The 26,709-nt window shown below is 36.4% G+C and overlaps 2 protein-coding genes across 2 annotated transcripts in view; both read left to right on the top strand.

Moving 5' to 3' along the window:
- Positions 1–26,709, top strand: part of LOC134660520 (uncharacterized) — a 347,206-nt gene that overhangs the window by 255,633 nt on the left and 64,864 nt on the right. The gene's annotated exons all lie outside the window — the stretch shown is intronic.
- On the top strand, positions 11,420–13,499 carry LOC134660370 (piggyBac transposable element-derived protein 2-like). The gene is made up of 2 exons (XM_063516102.1): positions 11,420–11,440; positions 11,526–13,499. Exons 1-2 carry the CDS (start codon positions 11,420–11,422, stop codon positions 13,464–13,466), a joined length of 1,962 nt encoding a protein of 653 aa, XP_063372172.1. The 3' UTR covers positions 13,467–13,499.

Genomic DNA, 26,709 nt, shown 5'->3' with positions numbered 1-26,709 from the left:
GGACTTCCACTTGTATTACAATTTACAAGCTTTGGAGAAACAGGGCCCTGGTCTTGCTATTGTTGAGGAACAGTGAAGAAATAAATACAAGTGTATATTACAAAGTAAAAATCATATTTATTGATGGAACTCACATCAAATTACACACAATAAACAAGGATGTTACAAAGTAAACATTATTCATTGATACTTTGATAGAACTAAATCCATGTAAGTACCTACATCAATCCAATCCAAATAAACACGAGTGTTACAATAGTAGTTTGTGTTACAAGGGATCAAAATGGTATATTTCCGTCAAGGGCGTACATTGAATCCTGAATGAAGCGATGGATTCTAAAGTAGAATCCTGAGCGTAATGAGGGATTCAAGTGTTAACGCCCAAGACGAAATAATTTTGATACCGTGTGACACATACTGCTTTTCACATCAACTATGAGGAAAATAAAGAAATCTTAGTGTTGACACAATTATTATGTTTCAAAATATTATTCAAGCTAAAAAAAGAATGCAAAAAATAACAAAAACAGTGTCCTAGAACAGAAAAGTGCCACTTTGACCCCCCCTAGCAGGGAGGAAAAGTGCCACTTTGATCCCTCCTAGCGGGGAAGAAAAAGCCCTTTTACGAAAAGGTTATGTGAAAAATAAACATTTTTTAATAATGATACCTACAACTAAATCCATTGCAATCACCATTACGCCTGCTAGTAAGGGCTAAGGGTACTTTGCGATGCAGTAATAATTCCTGGCCTTTGACTACGAAAATTATTTTTCACATCACCTATTCGAAAAAGGGCTTTTTCTTCCCCGCTACGAGGGATCAAAGTTGTACTTTTCTGTTCTAGGACACGATTTTTTCTTTCTTGCATACTATTTTTTTTGGTCAAATAATACATATTTATTTGGATTCAATGTACGCCCTTGACAGAAATATATCATTTTGATCCCTTGTAACACAATATTAGTTTGTGTTACAAGGGATCAAAATGATATATTTCCGTCAAGGGCGTACATTGAATCCTGAATGAAGCGATGGATTCTACAATAGAATCCAGTACAGTACAGTAGAATCCTGAGCGTAATGAGGGATTCAAGTGTTAACGCCCAAGACGAAATAATTTTGATACCGTGTGACACATACTGCTTTTCACATCAACTATGAGGAAAATAAAAAAATCTTAGTGTTGACACAATCTGATGCTTAAACAGATTATTTAAGCTAAAAAAATAATGTGCAAAAAAATTTAAAAATAGTGTGCTAGAACAGAAAAATGTTACTTCCTAGCAGGGAAGAATAAGCTCTTTTCCGAATAATTGGTGTGAAAACTACTATTTTCACATCACCTATTCGGAAAAGGGCTTTTTCTTCCCCGCTAGGAGGGATCAAAGTGGCACTTTTCCTCCCTGCCTTGACGGAAATGTGTCATTTTGATCCCTTATAACACAAACTACTATTAATACCTTGCTAGCACGCAAGGTGATGATTGCAATAGATTTAATGTATGCTGTTTGGGAGCTAACCTAAAGTGTACAACACATCTTATACTATCTTATCTTATTATTTTAGTATTATAAATTACACATTTGTAATAAGTACCAATAATTTAGTCAGTAGGTAACAATCATAAATTTTCCATCAAGTGTAACATTTTTTTTTGTTGAAACGTTTATCAACTCAGGGGCCAATTCTATGTGGGCTTAGTATGTGTGTGTATGTTTGTACATAACTATATATACCTTTGTCGGTTTGTCTCTCTGTGCAATACAAACCAAATGTTTTTATAGGTATGTATTCTGCTCTATGTGATTTATTTTAGAAGTCGGTATCATATCAAGTAAGGTAATTGTGCTAGTTTTTGTCCACTTATCGATTTTGCCAGCTTCCTACTTAAATGTATTATACAGGGTGTTTGGTACATCTTTTGCCAAATAAAAACGGCAGCAGTAATTTGCTATCTTGTTATGCCTAGAAAAGAAATTGCTCACGTTTTTTTTTTTCATCTCTATGATAATCTTTTTGCATCACAAAGCTGGCAAAATCGATAAGTGGACAAAAACTAGCACAATTACCCTACTTGATATGATACCGACTTCGAAAATAAATCACATAGAGCAGAATTCATACCTATAAAATCATTTGGTTTGTATTGCACGGAGAGACTAACCGACATAGGTACACATCAGTGGCGGCGCGTCCATAAAAGCCGATTCACACCGGCTTGCCTCTTTTTGGAAGTTTGAACAAAGTTGTAAAGGAAATATGTAAGCCAAATTAGCCCCGGCTTGCCTATGGATATATGTTTGATGCGCCGCCACTGGTACATATACATACATACACATAAGAAATTTGACACATCTGTTTACTAAGCCCACATATAGACTAACATACCTATATGAATATTGTGCAATTCAAAAACCTTATATTTATTTCTGGGAAGATCTTATTAATGCAAAAAATGTAGTATACATGCATAATAAAACTAATAAATGTTGAGTCGATGAATAGAGCAAATAATAATTACTTTTAGATACCTGGGAACTAGTAGTAGATTTCCAATCAAAAATCCATTTTACAGAACGAGTTTTCCTACAGCAGTAAATAGGTTTAGTTAAACACTACACACTAGTTAGACCTTAGCTATTAGAGAGGGCCCTGACCTGAGACCACCTCTGAGAGTCAAGCGGACCTAGATCCAGAGAACACTGAAATAGAAGAATGATTCGAGTGACTCCGTTCGACTGCAGATAATTATACACTTTGTAATGAAAAGTGGGCCCACTTTTCATTACAAACTAACAAGGAAACGGCGCCAGCAGTCAGAGGGGCTACCGCGAAAACCGATATTCGCAATATGCGGGAATCTTTCTCTTTTACTCCAATGAAGGGGTAATTAGAGTGACAGACAAAAATGTCCGCAATTTGCGAATATCGGTTTTCGCGGTAGGTACGCCCCCTGTCTTGTCAAAAGACGCATATCCATACCTTCAGGAATTTCCCTGCTTAAAACGATCTTGGGGATATTCTTTGGTAAGTTTACCAAAACAATTTATTTATTTATTTATCGTATGGTAGTTAACAACATATGAAGTAACACAACCAAAAGGACTATGCGTCTAAACGGTCCAAAAACCAATAGAGTTGAGAAGTACATAGGTCGTTAGATAGGTATTTCTATGAACTTCGTTTTATGGTTGGGCACAAAGCCGAATTCCATTGCAGAACCGAGATATTGGTATTTTAGTCAAAATATCGTCAGGTCAGGCGAGAACATGACTCTATTGCCTAGGTAATAAGGGTGACGACATTTTGACTAAAATACCAATATCTCAGTTCCGCAATGGAATTCCGCTTCGTGCCCATGGAACGAAATGAAGTACATAGAAATACCTATCTAATGACCTAACTCTCATTTCTGTTGGGTTTTGAACCAGGCTCCATACAAAGTTACCCCTGGTCCTTTGTGAAGGAACTTACAGCCGGATTCGAACTTTATGATATGGATTAGATATGTCAGTGTCAAATGTGACGTTTCTTCAAACAAATACGTCACTTTTGACACTGACACATCTAATCCATATCGTTTCTAGATCTATTAATTAACGTATCTTAAAGTTAGAATCGGGCCGTTAAGGAGCTTGCAAAAAGTGAGTATTTTTATCTCAAATTATGACTATAGCTTATCTGGGGGCAAGCCCCTGCTAATAAGTTGAGCAAAAAAAATCACACAAAAAAACAATTACACTAAAGGGCCCCAAGTGTTTGGGCGAGCCCATGGTCGGCTGTTTGACGCAGTGACTAATCTCAAGGCTAAGTATCGCCGAAATAAAATATACCAGCCAAGGGCGCGTCGTTCCTTAGAAAAAACGTTTACACCAACAACAGTATTAGTGGAGCACGCTACAACTAACAAAAGGACAGCACCGGTTAGAGAGGGCCCCGAGACCACCTCTGAGAGTCAAGCGGACCTAGATTCAGAGAACACCGAAATAGAAGAATGCTTCGAGTGGCTCCGTTCGACTGCAGACAATTATACACTTTGTAATGAAAAGTGGGCCGTAACTAGGAAACGGCGCCGCCAATCTGTCTTATCAGAAGACGCATATCCACACCTTCAGGAATTTCCCTGCTTAAAACGATCTTGGGGATATTCTTTGGTAAGTTTACCAAAATAGCCTCACTTTGGGTAGTGGTGTATTTGTTTTTTTTGTGTAGTTTTTTTTTGCTCAACTTTGCAGGGGCACTACCTTGCCCCCAGATAAGCTACCTCAAGTGTTTGGGCGAGCCCATGGTCGGCTGTTTGACGCAGTGACTAATCTGAAGGCTAAGTATAGCCGAAATAAAATATACCAGCTAAAGGCGCGTCGTTCCGTAGAAAAAACAATTATTTCTCTATTTTTTGTTAATGTATTAGCATGCTGAAATCGGCTAAACTTGTGAAACTACTATTTTGTTTGTCAACACAATTACCATGTAAATCATTCGGCTTCGGGAAAAGGTTGGTACAGCCGTGCCTATGTTTGCTTTGCTCAACTTGGCAGGGACACTACTGACCCCCATATCAGCTAGTCATAATTTCAGATAAAAAAACATATATATCTACTATTTTTTTTCGTGACAATTGTGATGAGCTCTTCACCGCTAACTATTAACTACATAGTACCTATTTATTGACGATATAATAATGTTGTCTCGTATTAAAAAAAAATATCACGATGGTGGCAAACAAGCATACGGCCCACCTTTACGGCTACCTTTGTGAAATATGGACCAGATAACACGCTTCCTACAATAAAACATATACCAACAATAAAAGGCAATGAAGACAATTTAGTCAATACTCCTAGTTCAAAATCTATGATATTTTCTGCTTGGTTGCAGCTGGGTGATTTTTTAAATAACTTCTAATGGACCGCGAGCCACGAACATATTTCCATGACCAATCGCCTCCCGGGCGATAACTCGTATATTGGTTAACGGCTATGTATGATGATCCCTCATGGGGTGGGGCTGGCAGTCCGTTGGTGGGTTGAGGAATGGCAGCCACCGAAACATGTAAAAAAATAAAATAAATTTTGTCATCGCCTCTCGTTTGATACTTTGTCAGAAGATAGTTTTGATATTATTATAAATAAAAAAAACCGTCAGCTACTTGCATAAACATGTAAAAAATAAGCGCTGTACCTTTTTATTATAGGAATAACTAAATCATGAAACGTTGCATGTAGGATTTCATCAGGCATTTCAATAAACGCCTTACGGGCGCGTATTTTTTACATGTTTATGCAAGTAACTGACGTTCCACCGCTATACAACCGGCTGACGGTTTTGTTTATTTATAATAGCATCTAAACTATCTGCATGATGGGGGTGAATGCCATAATGCCGGGTTATTCCCACTAGTTACTACCAAAATATTGTTACACTTCAATACTAATAAAAACAGTATAAATATGTACAGGATGTTTTTTTATAGTCACCTGCAATAATTAACGAGGTGAATATGTAGGTCATACTAAACAAGTTTTACTGTGAAACCAATACCAAAATCACGAAAAAAAATTGACTCTCCCATACAAATTTCAACATCAGACCAGTCAAATTGTATGACACAGCCAATTTTTTTAAATACATTTTGCATTAATAAATTATTATAAATTGATTTGTGTTTCATTTCAGTAAACTGTCTTGAAAATGATCAAAAATACTAGAACAAACTTTTTAATTAATAAAATCACTTGAAAAATAATCTAAAATTTAGATTCTAAATGGACGATTAAATTTATTTATATGAACATAATATAATTTTTGCACTTCTATCGGTTAAACTGTTTTAATATTTTTGATCACTCTTAAGGCAGTTTCCTGAAACACTAGACTTATAATTATTTATTACATTATTTATTATTTATTAAAGCACTCTATATTTAAACTGTCTTTATTAGTATTGAACTGTAACAATATTTTGGTGGTAACTACTTACTGGAAAAAAAATCCCACCTTTTAATGAAAATTCCCAGTAGTTACCACCCGCTCGGTTTAGTGGGAATAAAAATTCCCAGTAGTTACCACTGGTAATAACTTGGTGGTAACTAGTGGGAATAACCTAATCGCCACGCTTGGCAGGCGGGTTGGCGATCGCAGTCTAGTAGGTACACCGAATTTAAGGGACGCTGCTGCCCGTCCACCGGTGGTCTGGACGTAGTTTAAGGACATACCCGGGTCCTAAACTATCATCTGGCAAAGTATCAATCGGGAGGCGATGACTGATTTTTTTTACAGGTTCATGTGATCAACTGACGGTCTTTCTTTAAGTTAATATAATTATTAGCTTTGAAAAGAAATGTGTTGAAAAATAAGTTAATACATTTACATATCCATATTTGAAAAGGACTAGGCACATGCTTGCTTCCATGCATGCACCCTTCGACAAATTAAGATGGCGAACCAATGAAGGCAAAACAACGAACGATAATACAGAAGAACTAGAAAATCTTACAGATTTGAAGATACCAATATTCCGCACCACTGTATATCTATCTGCCCCGCTGCTCCGACCAGTTTGTGCCTATGACTGTTCTTCTGTATACCTTTTATCGCATGCAGCTTTTAAATGGGACTACGTAATGTAACCAATAACCTTTTAAGAGGCGAAAATACCGTATTTAATGTATGGGGAGCCTGAAAATGAAGGGTTTTGTACCGAATAGCTATTTTATTCACTTGTTGTTCAACTTCATACGCATAATAATGACTATCAAAAAAAATTGTTTGCAACAGAGTCCCTATTAAAATAACCTCATTATCACAAATGTACACCCCACTTACCATTAAAAACATTACTTCGTTACGATCGCAGATTGGCTTAGAACTACAAACAAGTATAGAACCCTTACTATATCGAACAGAGGACATGGCAAACCAAGGGACACCGAACAAAGACTTGGGTTCGTCTAGATGGAGACAGGATTGAATGATTTCTAAATCAGATTGTGTCAGTTTTAGTTTTTTAGCTCCCCAAGATAATATTGGATCCAATGAACCCTTAGAAAATATTTCGTTTAATTTGAGCTGGTGTTTAATAGATAAGCTGAGCGAAATGTTCCTTCGATTACATGAAGCCCTTGCAGATGTCTTTGCCAGTTTATGTTTTGCTTCGTACCTCATAGATGAAATTAATGAAAGAGGACCAAAGTTCTTCATAGCATTATGATAATGTGTGAGGTGGTGAAACTTAGGTTTTAGAGATCCATTTGACAAGAACAAATACAATTCATTAAGTTGAGTGACACAGTCCTGCATTACAGCATCAATACCGTCCCAAACACAAGTAGCCATTGCAAGTTCTACAACTTCGCGTAATTTCAAATAAAGTTTCCAATAGATGTCACCTCCAGGAACCTTATCACCCATTAAAACTGAAAAATATCTTATGAAAGTTAGCATTTCTGACGCGCTAAGACGAATATTACATTGATTGATGTGAGTCATGCTTAATTCAATAGGCTTGTTGCGGTTATCTGGTCCGTATTCAAAACTACGTAGCCTATCGTTCAGCAAAGATAAAGTGAAATATTTGAAACGAGTAATATATTTCATTAGCACCAGTCCCATGACATACTTGCCAACTCCTTCAAAAATGTCATGCATAATATCTACGCCTACTTGCTTGAATAACTCAAAGCCACCTACTTTCAGCCAAACACATCTTTCCTTAACACCTGAGTTTCCAGGAATACCTTCCAATAGGTCGGCCTCATAATCATCAATACATCTTAAGATTGTATTATCTTCATAGCACTGAACTTTCATGACTTCTTTTGTCACTCTACAAATTCTACAAGAATAATTAGCTGAAAAACTTTCCACGAAACCAGTTAAGGAATGAATGCCCAAATTATCCCCTAGAATAAGAGCTAATTCAAAGTATATTACTCCACTAAAATTGGGAATATCAAATGGTATACCAACAGTACGGAGAAAATTTAGTTCATCTATTACAGGTTGGAATATTATATCGTTACCGAATCGCACTCTATCAGAAGAGTGAAACAACAAAGTTAAGAAAATATTAGAAAGAACAGAGCAACGCCACGGTGGTAAGCAAGGTATTGAGACATATACGGCTCCCAGTTTATGAATGCCTGAGTGGCTTCCCAAAGCGTTACCCGTCTCATAATCATCAAAAAATAAAAATAAGGGCAGAACATTCCTATCAGCGTGAACTGTTTTTTTGGATTGCCAGTAATATCCTTGAATGAAGTTGTGTATATTTGTGATATCATTATAAAGGTTTGCCATATATTGTAGTGTATCAACCAAGATTGATTCGAGAGAGAAAAAAGCACGCAACACTTCTCTTAATGGAATAAATTGGACAGTACGATTAACTACTTCATTGCCGCCACGAATGTTTGATTCGCGGCTCTCGCCTACTACAATTGCTTGGGGCGGTATATACGTTTGATTGCGCTCAAAGAAAGAAAATATACGATGTTCTGAGGAAAATGTACTGAACACTGAATTTATTTCTGTACGTATCGTTTGTACTACTTCTGAATGATTAGAAGAAGCGATCCCCCCATTATTAACCATTTTCTGCGGCAACTCATGCATTAAAGGCAACACAGAATGTGATATGATGTTTAGAAAATTTTCAATAATAATTTGAACAACATTTCTTGGTAGATTTGCAGCTCCATACAAGATTGCTATAAATAAAGCTAAAGCTGATTCAAGTGAAATATTACGTAAAGAGATATCATTAGCTTCTGGTGCTACAATTACTGATAAATCATCACTTGTAGAAGATGGTGGCACTACAGATGATGAACTAACATCTTCGAGTGGTATTTCAGCATTTGTATCAACAGATCCGTCGTTTTCTTCGTTTCTGAGAAACTCCTCAGTTGAATGAATTTTAAGATAATGTCGCCGATATGAGTTAAATAGATGGTAGGATCTGGAACAGCCGCTTTCGGTACATCTATATTGTTCTAAATTATGATTCTTATGAAAAAATTGGAAATGAAACCTGAGTGCTTTAAAATCTATAACTTCAGCTGCACACAAAAAACAGACAACCATTATTCCTTATTGAAGTTGCAATCACTCAGTAGGCTAAGAACAGAAGTAGAAATATTTTCTTTTAAATTAACTACTTCGGTATCATCAATGGCATAAACCGCTCTCTGCAGGAATTGCCAAACCCGTAAACATTCACAAGGATACTCTAAGTATAGGGCCCATATTATTTTAAAACAAGTATCCACTGCAGAACCAATGGTAGGCAGCTCATAAGTAATGTTATCAACAATAAGGTACCTTGCCGTGATATTTTGAAGTGGTCCTGCGACTACGACATATGGCTGGACAGTGATACCCCGTGATTTATTCGTATCGCGTCGTTTCTGTCGTTCTTCGTTCAGCAGTTTTTCTTCGTCAATATGCTTAATGAAACTTTCACGTACTTCAGCCGTAGAATATTTCTTCTTCCTGATTTGAACCGGTCCTAAAAGATGCGGGATCATAAGAAGTGCAGCTAGATTGCTTGTTTCTTGATCGGGATCTATAATAAAAGAAATAAACATTATAAGACATGCCTCCCACAGACTGCAGTAAGTGTATGGTAGCTATCCGGTTCCCATAAGAGGTTCCCAGTCTATAATATTGTATATAATATTGAAAGGGTCACTCACACATAATGAAATGTTGTTAGTAAACTCCAGTAAGGATTGAGTTATATGGACACCGGCTTGGATTACATTCGATCCCAATACTTATTGTGGTAGAAGAACTGTGTTGCGAGATTTGCATTTTTGTACATGTAATTTAAATGTTCGCATATATATGCCGGCACAGCCGTATATCATATGATGATATACGGCTGTGCCTTTGTTGTTTGCTATGCGCAACTTCCCCCCAATCCGCATTGGGCTAGCGTGGGGACTATAGCCCAAGCCCTCTCGCGCATGAGAGGAGGCCTGTGCCCAGCAGTGGGACGTATATAGGCTGAGATGATGATGATGATGATGATGCTCAACTTGGCCAGATAAGCTAGTCATAATTTGAGAAAAAAAATACTCACTATTTGCAAGTTCCTTAAGTTCCTTTACAAATTTACTTTTGTTTGAAACTGCTTCAAATAATGTTGTTATCTTATTTTTCAATAACGGAAATTTGCAATCGAAACTGTATTCATTTCCAACATACCATTCGTGAAAGTCTGCAAGAAGCTGGAAAATAAAATGTAAAATAAGTTCTGTGTTGTAACATCTTCAAACAGTAGATATTTTTGTATTAAACAAGTTTTACATGTTATTATGTCTGTTTTGTTAATGTATTAATATTTGAAAAAATAAGGACTACCAGGCGACAGGGGGACACCGCCTAAACTGTCAGTAAACAGAGGGTTCAGGTTTTTTACCCTACTACCCAAAGTGAGGCTATTTTGGTAAACTTACCAAAGAATATCCCCAAGATCGTTTTAAGCAGGGAAATTCCTGAAGGTATGGATATGCGTCTTCTGATAAGACAGATTGGCGGCGCCGTTTCCTAGTTACGGCCCACTTTTCATTACAAAGTGTATAATTGTCTGCAGTCGAACGGAGCCACTTGAAGCATTCTTCTATTTCGGTGTTCTCTGAATCTAGGTCCGCTTGACTCTCAGAGGTGGTCTCGGGGCCCTCTCTAACCGGTGCTGTCCTTTTGTTAGTTGTAGCGTGCTCCACTAATACTGTTGTTGGTGTAAACGTTTTTTCTAAGGAACGACGCGCCCTTGGCTGGTATATTTTATTTCGGCGATACTTAGCCTTGAGATTAGTCACTGCGTCAAACAGCCGACCTTGGGCTCTCCCAAACACTTGAGGTCCTTTAGTGTAATAAATAGATGTATTTTCTGCCGGGAATACTCGTTCTGTAACAGATCAATAGTTATACCTATATTAACCCTTAATTTGATTTTGTCCGGTGGAACGGACAACTGATGATAAAAATTATACCACTTCATAGGTAGATTTTTATTTCGATTCGTATATGGCAAGTATTAGCCTAACTAATTTAATATTTGGTAGAAAATATAACTAGACGACTGGCAACACTAATTTGACAGTAGCTCCACAAGATGGCTCCGCGTCGGACGTCAACTGTTTTCAATAAGGTATTTATGCGTTTTTCTTCTGTTTTTTTCTCGTAACCTGTGTTTCTAGTGCTCAAATCATACACTGTATTATATGATTGTTGTGTGTGGGTATAATTTAGTTGCATTTTGTTACTTTAACTACTTTTAATCACTGTCTAAACATCTTGTCCGCCGCACCGGACTATGCCAAGTTCACAATATACTAACTAAAGTTTCATTTGTCCGCCATGGCGGACTATGCCAAGTTCACAATATACTAACTAAAGTTTCATTTGTCCGCCATGGCGGACTATGCCAATGTTGTAAGGGATAGTTTTTTAACATTTTTTTTGTTTGTGGCGTGTGTGTTTGCTTGTTGCTTACAATTTTTTGTTTGCTTACTAACAGCGTGTGGTGTCGGGCCGTGCAGCTAAAATTTTGGCATTAATACCTAAAGAATACGCCGAGTCTGAGACAAGTGAACGTTCAGCTGATGAAAACGAATTGCATGAAAGTAGTGCCACAAGTTCAAATGCTTCATCACCAGCACCTTCTTTGGCATCTTCTTTAGAACGTCTCAATATATCAACTAGTTCCGAATATGAGCAAGCAATACCAAACCACCACCCAGAATTGCACTCAATACAAGAAATGGATGTTCCTCTAACACCCATTATGCAAGAAGTCATAGACGAAGAAAACTATGCAAATGTTCCATCTATCTCATCAATTCCATCTTTGCCAACACCAAACACTTCACGAAAAACCCGTTCTAGGCGTCCTCAGGTCGTTAGCAAAAGACGTAAAGTAGTCAAGAAGTTTTCATTAAATTACACATGGCGGCGAGCATTTTTCCAACATAGAGCTGAAATAGAAACAACAAATGAAAATGACGAGTACGTAGATATTGGTTTGAATGAGACAGTGTTAGACTATTTCATGAAATTCTTTTCAGAAGATATTTTCTTGGACATTGTCAGCGAAACCAACATGTATTCTGTGCAGAAGTCGGGAAAGTCCATTGATTTGTCTGTTGACGAGTTTCGCGACTTCTTGGCAATCAAAATAATGATGGGTATAGTTGTGATGCCGTCTTATCTCGACTACTGGTCAAAGCAATTTAGATATGCTCCAATAGCAGACCTCATGAGCCTGAAAAGATACCAACAAATACGTCGTTATTTACATTTTGCTGACATAAATTTTGAAAATTCTGATAGATACTATAAAGTGCGACCCGTAGTTGAAAAAATAAAGAAAAACTGCTTGGCCGAGGAAACAGAAAGAAGTTTTAGCATAGACGAACAGATGATTCCGTATAAAGGGACTAAAGCTGGGAAACGTCGCCAGTATATGAAGGACAAGCCTAATAAGTGGGGCTTTAAAAACTACGTGCGAGCTGGTCCAAGTGGAATGATTTACGATTTCATACTGTACGGGGGCGAAGACACATTTCGGTTTCACAAATTTGCCGACGATGAAGCGACATTGGGGTTCGGTGCACAAATTGTACTGGCTCTCTGTCAATCGATAAAAAGAAGGCCATCTACTGTATGTTTTGACAACTTCTTTTCATCACCTGAGCTTGTCTACATCTTACGTGAAAAATATGGCATTTTTTCACTTGGGACCATTCGACGTAACCGATTGAGAGGAGCTGACGAAAAACTGGTTACTGAAAAACTGCTGAAAAAGAAACCACGTGGTAGTTTCTCTCAAGTAGTCTGCAATTCCAACAAATTGGCAGTTTTACGATGGAACGACAATAAAAGTGTGACGTTTATAAGTTCCTATGTCGACTCTGAACCAGTGCAAAAAATAAAACGGTACTGTAAAATTGCCAAAGCCAAGGTTGATGTCGATTGCCCCAACATGGTAAAAGTATATAATAAGACCATGGGTGGCGTTGACTTATCTGACATGTTGATCTCACTGTATAGGATTCCATTTAAAAGCCGAAGATGGTACTTAAGTATATTTTCCCAACTCATTGATATATGTATCAACAACGGGTGGTTGTTGTACAGGAAACACTGCGACTTAAAAAAAGTGCAAGCAAAACCATTGAAAATGTTTCGTCATGAGTTATTTGCTGCATTGACAAAGTCTAATAGGGCGGTCAATAGGAACAAAAGTGAAGAGTGCAGCGTTAAAAGACCACTTACTGCTCGACCAGTCGATTCAGTGCGTTACGATAACGTTGGGCACTTTATGAGCACAAAAACTGAAGGCCGGTGCATGTACTGCAATAAAAAAACGGTAGTATACTGCATGAAGTGTAACGTAAGGCTTTGTTTTGTAACCGGAAAGAAGCCCAGAAATTGTCAGTTAAATTTCCACCTGAAATAATTGTATAAGTATATTTTATAATAAATGCATGTTTATAACTATTGTTTTGTTTTACTTCACATGAATTTGGCAATGTCCGCCTCAGCGGACATATGATTTCATCGATGTTCTTCCCAATTTTTGGCAGTGTCCGTTGTGACGGACACGTTTTTTTTCCAAAACTACAATACCAAAATTTTTATTTTTATTTTTTTGTAGCTCTCAAATCACCCCTGATCCAATATATATAGCACAATATTCAACTTTATGTTATCTAAGTCCCTGCCAAATTAAGGGTTAATATATAAAGACAAATAATTAAACTATGATTATTATAAGAAAAACAACGCGGCCCATTGAAACTTTTCTCGTTTTGTTAGGGAAACATTGAACAATTAGAGAATGTTTTCCATAAAACACATGAGGAAAGTTTCCCTGGTTGGCACATATTTATTTCCTATTAAATATATTCCGTGCCATACATTATTGCCCATTATCCATTCATCTAAAATTCTAAATCGGTTCAGCAATTTAGGAGTGAAAACGTAATAGACAGACAGACAAAAAGAGAGTCAGTCAGTCAGACAGCCAGACAGACAGACAGACAGTTAGACAGACAGTCAGAGTCACATTTATAAATAGGTCCTTATTTAAAAAAAATTAAAAGCTTACTAATTTCGCGAATCCAATGCAAGTATATGTTACTTGTTATTGGTGCCTTCGGATCATGTTTTACTATTTCTGTCGAAATCTCCCTGGTTAAAGTTCTTCGTAGTTGATCTCCCAAAGGGTTTGGACGCTGTGTAAGAAGCAGTTTGCCCTCTTGTGTACTATTGAGCAGAGAAATTAAGTCCTGGAAAGAAAAAAGATTGATATTTATTACTAAGTATAGTAATGGAGCAGAAGAAATAATATTTTACAGAAATAAACCGACTTCTCAAATAGTTTGAAATGCCATATAAATTATTGGCTGGTATTTAACTTTCACGATTTTTAAACATTATTTAATTGCACAACGGGACTCCTCCGAGACCATGAGGACAACGCCGTCCTCGAAACGTCGGAGTTAAGTCTTAAAACTTAAATACGCGATTCTCAGTCTCCAAGATCACCAGATATAGTAATCCACTTCGTCACCTTTTTCTGGTAGAATATTTCATTTCTGTAAGGGTCGCTGTTCTAACCTAACCTTACCCACTTTTCTAGTAGCATTTCGTTTCTCTAAGGGGTCGCAGTTCTATCCTAACCTAACCCACCAAATCGAAATCGCTAAACAATGCGTCGTTGAAGAGTTCTGTTCTGATCATCATCAGCAGTTCCACTTCATCAAATGCGACAGTTTTTTATGAAAATGCTTGATTTTCTGATGATAATACAGAAATCTCTATACGCATGCCTTTAAGATTTGAGGAGTTCCCTCAATTCCTCATGTATCCCATCATCAGAACTGTGTTTTAACAACAACGGGACCAATCTGTATGCATATACATATACAATCAAAAAAAGAATTTTCAAAATCGGTCCAGTAATGACGGAGATATGGAGTAACAAACATAAAAAAAAATAAAAAATGAACATACAACCGAAGGTTATCAATTGATAACCTCCTCCTATTGAGATTTGTAAGTCGGTAAATAAAATGTAGGAATCTAAATCAGGTCTAATAACAATAATAGGTTAGTAGAAATGATGCTTCCGCGACCGCTGCGGAGGCGGGACTCAGGTATAATATAAGGTATATTTAAGGTCTAGGTGCTTTTCTGCAAAAAAGGTACACTTACATTTAATTCTTCCGACCTTGAAAATGTTGAACTTGGTGAAGACTCTACAGAGTTGATCGGTGAAGTTAAACTTGGCGTGAGCCCGTCGACACCTTCTCCGTACACTTTTATTATTTTTTCTATCCCACTATCTATCTGAAAGATCATCAATAAAAAAATAATTTATAATAAAACTGGCAAAATCGATAAGTGGACGAAAACTCGCACAATTACCCTACTTGATATGATACAGACTTCGAAAACTGAAATAAATCACATAGAGCAGAATTCATACCTATAAAAACATGTGGTTTGTATTGCACAGAGAGACAAACCGACATTGGTACATACATACAGACATACATACATACACTTAAGAAATTTGGCACATCTGTTTACTAAGCCCACATAGACTAACATATATATGAAATATTGTGTCATTCCAATAATACTACATACATACGGGTCGAATTGTTAACCTCCTTTTTAGGATTCCGTATCCAAAGGGTAAAAACGGGACCCTATTAACTAAGACTGTGAAAGATCATCAATAAAAAAACAATTTATAATAAAACTGTCAAAATCGATAAGTGGACGAAAACTCACACAATTACCCTACTTGATATGATACCGAGTATACCGACTTCGAAAACTTAAATAAATCACATAGAGCAGAATTCATACCTATAAAAATATTTGGTTTGTATTGCACAGAGACAAACCGACATAGGTACATACATACAGACATACATACACTTAAGAAATTTGGCACATCTGGTTACTAAGCCCACATAGACTAACATAATATATTATATGAAATGTTGTGTAATACCAATAATACTACATACATACAGGTCAAATTGATAACTTTTTTTTTTGGATTCCGTACCCAAAGGGTAAAAACGGGACCCTATTAACTAACCCCCTTATTCATAAACGTTTACTAAAGTTGACAAGCCGATAATAATCGTTTGTCCCTTTCCGACGTATCGGAATGATGGAAAACAAATAGGTACAGTCAGCAGCAGAAGTTGCTCAGCGGGCGAGGTGTTCAAAATTATCTTGACACGCTCTTATTCTCTTAACAATAAAGTCGCGTCAAGATCATTTTGAACACCTGGCCCGCTTAGCAACTTCTGCTGCTGACTGTACTAAAAATAGAATAAAATAAATTAGCCGTTTTTTGCGTAATGGTACGGAACCCTTCGTGCGCGAGTCCGACTCGCACTTGGCTGGTTTTTATTGTCTGTATTCATCAACTCAATATTAGTTCCATTTTACTACATTTTTTTGCATTAGAAAGATCTTCACAGAAATAAATATAAGGTTTTTTAACAGACTTAAAAAAAATCAAGCCGGAGACAGACGGACAGCGAAGTCTTAGTAATAGGGTCCTGTTTTTAACCTTTGGCTACGGAACCCTAATAATAATTACTTTTACATACCTGGGAATTAGTACATTTCCAATCTAAAAGATGTTTTTTAAATTTTGCTTGCGGGCCAATAGGAGGGATCAATCGTCTGATTTGGTCATCGTCCAATAACGGCAATGAAGTTAAGTCAACCTCATTCTCTAGAATAATCGAAAAAAGAATGCAATGATGGCTAGCTTACACAAATGATAAATCCAAGATAAGAAAATAAGCAAACAAATACCCAGTTAAAATGTTAACAGCAGTTTACATAACATAACAGAGTTAGATTTAGTTTTTTGTTAGTCCCAAAAATATGAAAATAATTTTTGATTTCTATGCAAGTAACTATAGACAGCAAAAATATCTGACAGGCGATTTAAATATGGTTAAATTCTCAATTTTAATTTAATTTAGGCAGAGTAATATTGAAAGTACAATGCAAAGCCGCTCTTTGTAACTAAACAAGGGCATACATTGCTATTTCAGTCACTTAACAGTGCCACTTAAATATACCTAAAATACCACACCATACCACAAGCAAAGATCAGTGATCACACAATACCACATTAACTTAATATAAATATTACCATGATTACTTTGCAGTTTGCCATAATTATGTTAATAATAGGTCACTTCTGGATGAGATTGGCTCAGGACTGGGATAAGTGGCATACTCGGAGATGCCTATGCTGCAGTGGGCGATAAAAGGCTGATATAATAATGTTAATAATTCCGCTTAAATTGATATAATTAAACTATGCCGGTGTAAGTTACATGTGTATATTTTTCTGAAATTAATTTGATTGCCAGAATAAAATGGTATCTATTAGTTGGACTAAAGCCTATCACAGATGGAGCGATAATATACCAAAAGATATCATAAAGCAAGGCATCTTACGATATATTCTGCCCTGCTAAGCCAAAGAGTGCTATCTCAAAAGAAAATTCATTGCTAACTTATACTTTAGTTTCTATTACTGAGAGTTCCATTTTCTAAATCATTTGTTTGTGAGATAGCGCTATTCGGCTTAGGAGGGCAGTATTTTACGTACAATTTGACAGAGTCCACCCATGAAGCTATAATATATATTTTGGTATATTACGATATCTTACAGCAAGGCATATTAGCCTTTCGTATGCCTTGTCCCGTATACGTCACAGACAATTCCCCTGTAATTTACAATATCAAGGTTATTCATTTAGTGGCAAATGTTAACAGGGGCATACGAAGGGTTAAGATACCTTGCTATATAATTATAGCTCGGTATATTACGATATATTTTGGTATCGTTATAACACACCTATTTTTGCGTCGGGGGTTAATAATTATGAATTAAGTAGGTACAGAACTGTAGGACAAACTTATAAAAAGCGTGACGTGAATTATATCCAACTTACCAACAAATGTCTCAGCGTATTTCTCGAAGCCCCATGTCTTCAAAAGTTGACTGACTTCGTTGGATACTTCGTTGGATGAAGAACCACTGCGAACAATACAAATCCTCCATAAATTTCATGTCATTTCGCATTCTGCCAATATCAAGTGCGTTTACGAAACGACTTTGCTCGTGAAAAAATGACAGATAATGCAGTAGGTAGTAAGTATTAAATGATGTCACTTATTCACATTCACAGAAACCACTATCAACATTATAATTTTAATAACCGGACAGCAAAAAAATCAAAGAACGCTTGTAGAAATCATCACAAACGACAATTCCTCGGTAACTACCTATTAAATATAAGTAGCTACTTTCTAAATATACTTACATACTAGTATTACAATTAAAATTAAGTATTTACCTCATCATCCCTGGTTCACAGAATTCACAGTTCACACACTTTACACAACTTTAATTATGAACACATCCAGCAATTGACTTCGTGGCTCCCGAGTGGCTTCTAAACTCAAAATGGCATGGCGCTTGGTGGCTCGCAAGTCACGCCACGCGTCGCGCAAAATGGCCGACATGGTGTGGACATGAAGGGATCACAAACATTTTTATTTGATTGGCAAAAAAAGTGTAATCAGAATCCCTTTTTTTTAAAAAGGGTTAATCATATTGAGAGAAAATGTATTCCGTTAAATATAGTTCCGCAGTCAACTATGTGTTTTGCCATGTCCGTATGTCTGTCTGTCCGCAGCTTAGCTCAGTGATGGTTAGGACTAGAAAGCTGAAATTTGGTATGAGTGTGTGTATTAATCACGCCGACAAAACGGTAAAACAAAAGTACCCCGAAGTGGGGCTGAAATTTTTTTTTTTTCACTTTAATCCTATCGTATAGCTATAGGGTGTCGTTGGATATGTCTTCTAAAAAGAAAAGGGGTCCCATAAAAAATATTTTTTGATAAATTCAATACTTTCGGAAATAATGGCTCCCAAAGTTCACAAAAAAATGTGCCTCCCCCCCTGTAACTTTTGAACCGTGAGTCCAAAAAATATGGAAAAATTATGTAAGTAACGACTAATAAGTACTTTTAATGAATACTATATTGAATAAAATCGGTTGAGCTGTTTTTGAGTTATTGAAAATGTGCTTTCATAGTAAAAAGACGTAAGTGCCGCAAAGCATCCTATAAAAACGACCTTTTGAGTGGGTTTATTGTAACAGGGCGACAACTACGGAACTCTACACTGAATGTGGCCCGACATGCTCTTGGCCGGTTTTTTTGTTGTTAAATATTATTTTTTCGATTTGATTTGATGGATCGGAAAGTCAAACAGGGAACCGATTTATATTATGACTTTCGAGAGTGACATTTCAAAACTGAGCGCTAGAAAATATGTAGGTATAGTTTGTCAAAGGCAGTTGTCTCATTTCAAACATAGACAGAGAGAATCGTACTATATTTGTCTTACACTAGTACTAGCACCCAAAAGAAAAGGATGAGTATAGTTTTCTTTGTTCTTATTAACTGACAAATTGGTTTGACCAACTATACGTATGTATTAAGGTAAGTATATGGATTCGAAAATATTTCATGACTTATAGTTGGTCAAGCAGATCTTGTCAGTAGAAAAAGGCGGCAAATTTGAAAAATGTAGGCGCGAAGGGATATCGTCTCATAGAAAATTTGAATTTCGCGCCTTTTTCTACTGACAAGATTTGCTTCACCATCTATATTTTTTAATCCAAATTTCTTCATTCTGTCTGATTCTTATAAATATTGTGATTAAAAGGCTTATATACATATATATATATATGTATATAAGCTACAAAAAACATTAGAAAACTAAAGGAATCAGGTGCCAGGGAGCCTTTTAATCACAATATTATATATATATATATATATATATATACATATATATATATATATATATATATGTTGGTTTTAAACAATATAGTATCCCATATTTACTTCAAAGCATTAAATTGTCGTATAATATAAGAAGGAATGAAATTGAAAAGGTTTGCGACCTATGTCTTCGTCCCGCCATTTCGGGCAACAACGTTATTTACCGAGTCAGACAGTAAAAACAGTACAAACTACTGTTCTGTAAGTAGGTAGTATAGATGGTCAAGCAAATCTTGCCAGTAGAAAAAGGCGCGAAATTCAAATTTTCTATGGGAGGATATCCTTTCGCGCCTACATTTTTCAAATTTGCCGCCTTTTTCTACTGACAAGATCTGCTTGACCCAGTATAGTAAATTCTTTATTGTGCAGAAAGACATATTTAAAAAAATAACATACAATTAGTAAGAAGTACAATTAAAGGCGAACTTATCCCTTTGAGGGATCTCTTCCAGTTAACCTTTGAGTATGATTTATATGATGTTTAAGTATATGATTATAATGCATACCCTTTTTTAAGTACCTACCTAAGTAATAAGTTATTAACACTACTATTTGGTGATGTCTCTTCGCTAGGCTATACAAAATTAAATATAATTAAAAAATTTGATTCCTTTCAATGACATCGTAGGTCATTTGTCAGGAACCTACTTTCTTTATATAGGTAAGTACATTTCAAATGTTAATACTAGATGCACCGGATATTCGGTTACTATGCGGTATCTGGCCTATCCGGCCCTTATTTTAATATATGGCCGGATACCGAATAGTGTCCTACTATCCGGCCGGATACCGGATAGGATAGTATCTGCTTGATTTCGGAAATTCGATGTAAACAAATTGGATTTAAGAAACAGTCACGGTCATAATCGTACCTACTCGTTTATTACCTAGGGTTCCGTACCCAAAGGGTAAAAATGATGCTGAACCCTGGCTGTACCTAGTGGAACTCAGGTTTGGTGTAACATAGGCCCACGCTATTTTGGTCATCCGTCACATCTTGATGAGCACTTGGGAGAGCAGTACCCAAGATAGAGTTGATGCTGAACCCTGGCTGTACCTAGTGGAACTCAGGTTTGATGCAACATAGGCCCACGCTATTTTAGTCATCCGTCACATCTTGATGAGCACTTGGGAGAGCAGTACCCAAGATAGAGTTGATGCTGAACCCTGGCTGTACCTAGTGGAACTCAGGTTTGGTGCAACATAGGCCCACGCTATTATTAGTCATCCGTCACATCTTGATGAGCACTTGGGAGAGCAGTACTCAAGATAGAGCTGATGCTGAACCCTGGCTGTACCTAGTGGAACTCAGGTTTGGTGCAACATAATATGGCTCCTCTTCACGTTGGGCCAACGCCAACGCCAACGAGGGACGCATTTATGCGTTAGAGGGAGCAAGTGATATTGCTATCTCATTCTACCGCATGGCTGCGTCCCTCGTTGGCGTTGGCGTTGGCCCAACGTGAAGAGGAGCCAATAGGCACACTTTGTTTTGGTTAACCGACTTGTCGTCGTGTGCCTATGTTGCAGAGTTCCACTAGGTGGGTCAATCAACTTTTTTCTAACCGCCTTTAAAAAAAGGAGGTTCTCAGTTTGATACGTATGTTTGTATGTTTATATGTATGTATGTTTGTTCGTGATTATCTTGCGTTTGGCTGAACCGATTTTGATGCGGTTTTCAGAAAAGTGTTACATTCTGGAGAAGGTTTTAGTGGACAGTACATGGATGGTTTGAAAAACCAATTGGACCCGGTAGGTGGCGATGCTATCGGTATACCTAGCTGAAACCGATTTAGATAAAATAGTGGGACTCGGACTAGGACTGAAAGTGGGAGTGGGAGCAATATACATACAAATCGTTTAGCACCGAAACGTCATATTATGTTATTAATTTTCTTATTATTAGATATTAATTACTTTTTTTAGAAATTTGCTTTACGACGGGATAGGGACTGGACACGTATAGGGGTGCCATATCAAAATTAAGTATTTTGTGCTTTTCAGTGGGTTGGTTTTTTGAAGTCGGTTCGTCCGTCCGTCCGTCCGTCCGTATGTCACAGCCACTTTTTTCCGAAACTATAAGAACTATACTGTTGAAACTTGGTAAGTAGATGTATTAAGATGTGCTGTGAACCTCATTAAGATTTTCACACAAAAATAGAAAAAAAGCAATAAATTTGGGGGTTCCCCATACTTAGAACTGAAACTCAATTTTTTTTTTCATCAAACCCATACGTGTGGGGTATCTATGGATAGGCCTTCAAAAATGATATTGACGTCCCTAAATATCATTTTTTTCTAAACTGAATAGTTTGCGCGAGAGACACTTCCAAAGTGTGTCCCCCCCCCGTAACTTCTAAAATAAGAGAATGATAAAACTAAAAAAAATATATATGATGTACATTACCATGCAAACTTCCACCGATAATTGGTTTAAACGAGATCTAGTAAGTAGTTTTTTTTAATACGTCATAAATCGTAAACCGCAATTTTATTATGTTACTTGCTGCTACGGAACCCTTCATGGGCGAGTCCGACTCGCACTTGGCCGCTTGTTTTAAGTAGGTACTCCAATTACGGTGTAATTATTAGGGTGATAGAGAAAGATGCCCGCCATTTGCGAATTTCGGTGTTCACGGTAGCCCGAGACGGTTCCGTTTCTTTTCATAAAATTTCCCGAATACAGTCACTACAGTTAGTCAGTAAAGCCTAATGTTTCGATGAGTGAAAATAACTGTTCTAAACATTAAATGTTACTGTTTTGCTATTGATTTCTGATTAGATACAATAAACCGTTGGAAATACTGAGTCAGTCAGTAAAACCTAATGTTTCGATGTTTGTGCGAAACGTGACATGGTTGCCTTTAACATCTCATGCAACCAATGGCAGAAACTGGCCGAAGACCGACCCGTGTGGCGTCGTGATATTCACGATGGTCAATCCAAGCACGACGATGCCTGGTTTTCCTCATTAAAAGAAAAACGCATGAGGCGCCACGAGCAGGCCTCCAACCCCCGCCCAGCCGCCCACCTGGGGGAGCATACACCTGCCGCGTGTGGCCGAGGGATCCTCTCTCGTATAGGGCTTTACAGCCACGAACGCAAGTGTCGTAACCAGGATGCTGCTTAAAACATCTGACACAGATGATAAAGGCCTGTTATTATGAGCTGATATATGTATTTAACTGATATATGGCCAGGTCATTCAATTTATTATAAAAATACTTATAGATATCTAATATTCAAAGGGTTACAAATGTCACAATGAAATGTTAGTAAACTCCAGTTAATAAGTACAGAAACTTTATACATTTAGCGTTTGCGTCAAATCCGGTAGTTTAGACTTGATTATGATATTGGCTCAATGAATGGTAACCCAAGTTTGAGACCACGACCCGCCGAATGCAACTTTGTCAAAAAATATTTATGTTTATTTCATACATAGATACATATTAAATACAAGTAGTATATATTTTTTAATAATGCAGTGCCATTATGTACATTTAATTTCGATAATACTTGGTCTGAGAAATACGGAAGCTAATACTGAATCTAATTTAACAGAACTGAATAATTTGGCATAAGTATATGGCTGGTAGCCGTTGCTCGAAGTACAAATAAAAATAAATTACTTTCCACCCTAGGGTGGGAAATGCAATTTTCCACCCGGCTATCAGTCTATGAAAGGTGAACTTTCTAGGAGAGATGAAAATCATTTTGTTGATCATCACAAAATGTTTTTGATGAGATAAATTTTACTTAGCGCGCCATCTTGCGTTCATACAGCTAACCACTCGGTGTACGTCCAGACATCTATCCTAAAGATACAAACATTTTTTAATAGATGGCGCTGCCTTACATGAATAAAATTGTCTATACAGTGGCGCGTATTCAGTACTATTGGATTTTATTTGATGTTTGGCTAAGTGACTTCACTTGTACACAGTAAGAGGGCGCTGATCTTATAATGCCTTAACGGTGTAGTTTTCAACTATTTTTTTAATAACATTAGATAAATTGAAACTCATATAGCTCTGTTAAATTATTCGATTAGAAGAGATAACGAATTATTTAAAGTACCCGTTTGCTATTAATTAAGGTAAACGGTTATAATTAGAAATACTTAGTCAGTAATGTTTCAGTGAGTGAAAATAGCTATTCTAAACATTAAATTTTACTGTTTTGCTATTGATTACGGTAAACCGTTAGAAATACTGAGTCAGTCAGTAAATAACGTATGTCTTGGTGAGTAAAAATACAGTTAGTAGCATAACTGAACCAATGTTTACTATTTTGTGATGTATCTGTAATTTGGGTCAAACAGATCACTGTGTTATGTCTTTCCTGTAGACATACACAAGAGTTAAGGGCTATAAAGGTTAATTTTCTTATTTAACCCTTATCCACGTGAAAAGGTCCTCCTTTTATTTAGAGAACTATGATAAAATCATTGCTTACATGCCCACAAGCTGTTAACTATTGCCCACAGGAGAGAAAAATGTGCTGTTCGCGATAACACACAAGTTTGCAATCAATTATTTTCGTCTTTCTCCATTGAGTCTATTTTGCACCACCCTCTCTAATTTGATGGCGGGTAGTCTAATACATAGTGTTCATAACAAAAAATTCTTCTGAGATCTTCATATCTCTTGATACACGTTAAGTTCGAATAAATACAAATAAACTAATAACAGACAATGTGTAAATTGTTTCATGTTTAAGTCGGAGTTAAAGATCATGACTTATATTACCTATGGGAATGTCAAATCTGCTACAATTATAAGACAAATTAATTACGCGTCTTTACAATAAGCAGCAACTCTCTTAAACCAGAAATATATTCTAGTAATTATTGCAAAAATAAATATCAGGTGCAAAAGAGAATCAGTTGTTGGCTCCATACATTATTGCAATGATTCAGCTTAGCACCACACACTTTGTTCACAAAATTTTATTTGAGCATATATGTTATTTACTTATAAGGTACAGGTAATACCTACTCATTCCCTGATTTAAGAATTTTAGGCATTGCCTTTCATACACAGATTTGGTAATTATCAGGGATACATAAAGTATGATATTTTTAGCCTTTTGAGTTAGTAAAACCTAAATGATAGACAGATCTTGTGAACTGATTGATAGAGCATTTCATAATCTATAAGTTGTATTCAAAGCAATTAAGTCAAGCTTGACTATTATTAATACATCTATATATTACTATTAAGGTACTACTATTGACTCACTTTTGCTCCTAACTGTAAAGACTAATAATTAAATTTTACTGTCTTGCTATTGATTACGGTAAACCGTTAGAGTTACTGTTTCAATACGTAGGATCGTAGGAACTATATACTGTTGAGTGAAAATAACTATTCTAAACAGTAAATGTTACTGTCTTGCTATCGAATACGGTGAACCGTTAGAGTTACTGTTTCAATACGTAGGAACTATATACTGTTTCGGTGAGTGAAAATACCTATTCTAAACGGTAAATGTTACTGTCTTGCTATTGATTACGGTGAACCGTTAGAGTTACTGTTTCACTACGTAAGAACTACTGCTTCGATGAGTGAAAATAACTATTCTAAACAGTAAATGTTACTGTCTTGCTATTGAATACGGTGAACCGTTATAGTTACTGTTTCAATACGTGAGAACTACTGTTTCGATGAGTGAAAATAATTAATATAAACGGTTAATGTTACTGTCTTGCTATTGATTACGGTGAACCGTTACAGTTATTGTTTCACTGCGTAATAACTACTGTTTCGATGAGTGAAAATAACTATTCTAAACGGTAAATATTACTGTCATGCTATTGATTACGGTGAACCGTTAGAGTTATTGTTTTAATACGTAAGAACTACTGTTTCGATGAGTGAAAATAACTATTCTAAACATTAAATGTTACTGTCTTGCTATTGATTACGGTGAACCGTAAGAGGTACTGTTTTAATACGTAAGAACTACTGTTTCGATAAGTGAAAATAAATATTCTAAACAGTAAATGTTACTGTCTTCCTATTGATTACGGTGAACCGTTAGAGTTACTGTTTCACTACGTAAGAACTACTGTTTCGATGAGTGAAAATAACTATTCTAAACGGTAAATGTTACTATCTTGCTATTGATTACGGTGAACGGTTAGAGTTACTGTTTCACTACGTAAGAACGACTGCTTCGATGAGTGAAAATAACTATTCTAAACAGTAAATTTTACTGTCTTCCCATTGATTACGGTGAACCGTTAGAGTTACTGTTTCACTACGTAAGAACTACTGTTTCGATGAGTGAAAATAACTATTCTAAACGGCAAATGTTACTGTCTTGCTATTGATTACGGTGAACCGTTAGAGTTACTGTTTCACTACGTAAGAACTACTGCTTCGATGAGTGAAAATAACTATTCTAAACGGTAAATGTTACTGTCTTGCTATTGATTACGGTGAACCGTTAGAGTTACTGTTTCACTACGTAAGAACTACTGCTTCGATGAGTGAAAATAACTATTCTAAACAGTAAATGTTACTGTCTTCCTATTGATTACGGTAAACCGTTAGAGTTACTGTTTCAATACGTAAGAACTACTGTTTCGATGAGTGAAAATAACTATTCTAAATGGTAAATGTTACTGTCTTGCTACTGATTACGGTGAACCGTTAGAGTTACTGTTTCAATACGTAAGAACTACTGTTTAATGAATTAAAACTACTGATTTACATGTTACTGTTTTGAAACAGTGATACGTACTGACTGAAATAGGTAAATTTAAATGTAATATACGTTATTTC

This window comes from Cydia amplana, chromosome 27 (genome assembly GCF_948474715.1).
Source record: "Cydia amplana chromosome 27, ilCydAmpl1.1, whole genome shotgun sequence".
In the NCBI taxonomy this organism is placed as follows: Eukaryota; Metazoa; Arthropoda; class Insecta; order Lepidoptera; family Tortricidae; genus Cydia; species Cydia amplana.
The sequence above is the reverse complement of the archived record's forward strand: the minus strand, read 5'-3'. Positions and strand labels throughout refer to the sequence as shown.

Bases quoted from the DNA above. Each gene is read 5' to 3' on its own strand.
- LOC134660370 (XM_063516102.1), top strand. From the start codon at position 11,420: ATGGCGGACTATGCCAATGTT. The intron at 11,441-11,525 runs GTAAGGGATAGT...GCTTACTAACAG, and splicing joins TGGCGGACTATGCCAATGTT to CGTGTGGTGTCGGGCCGTGC.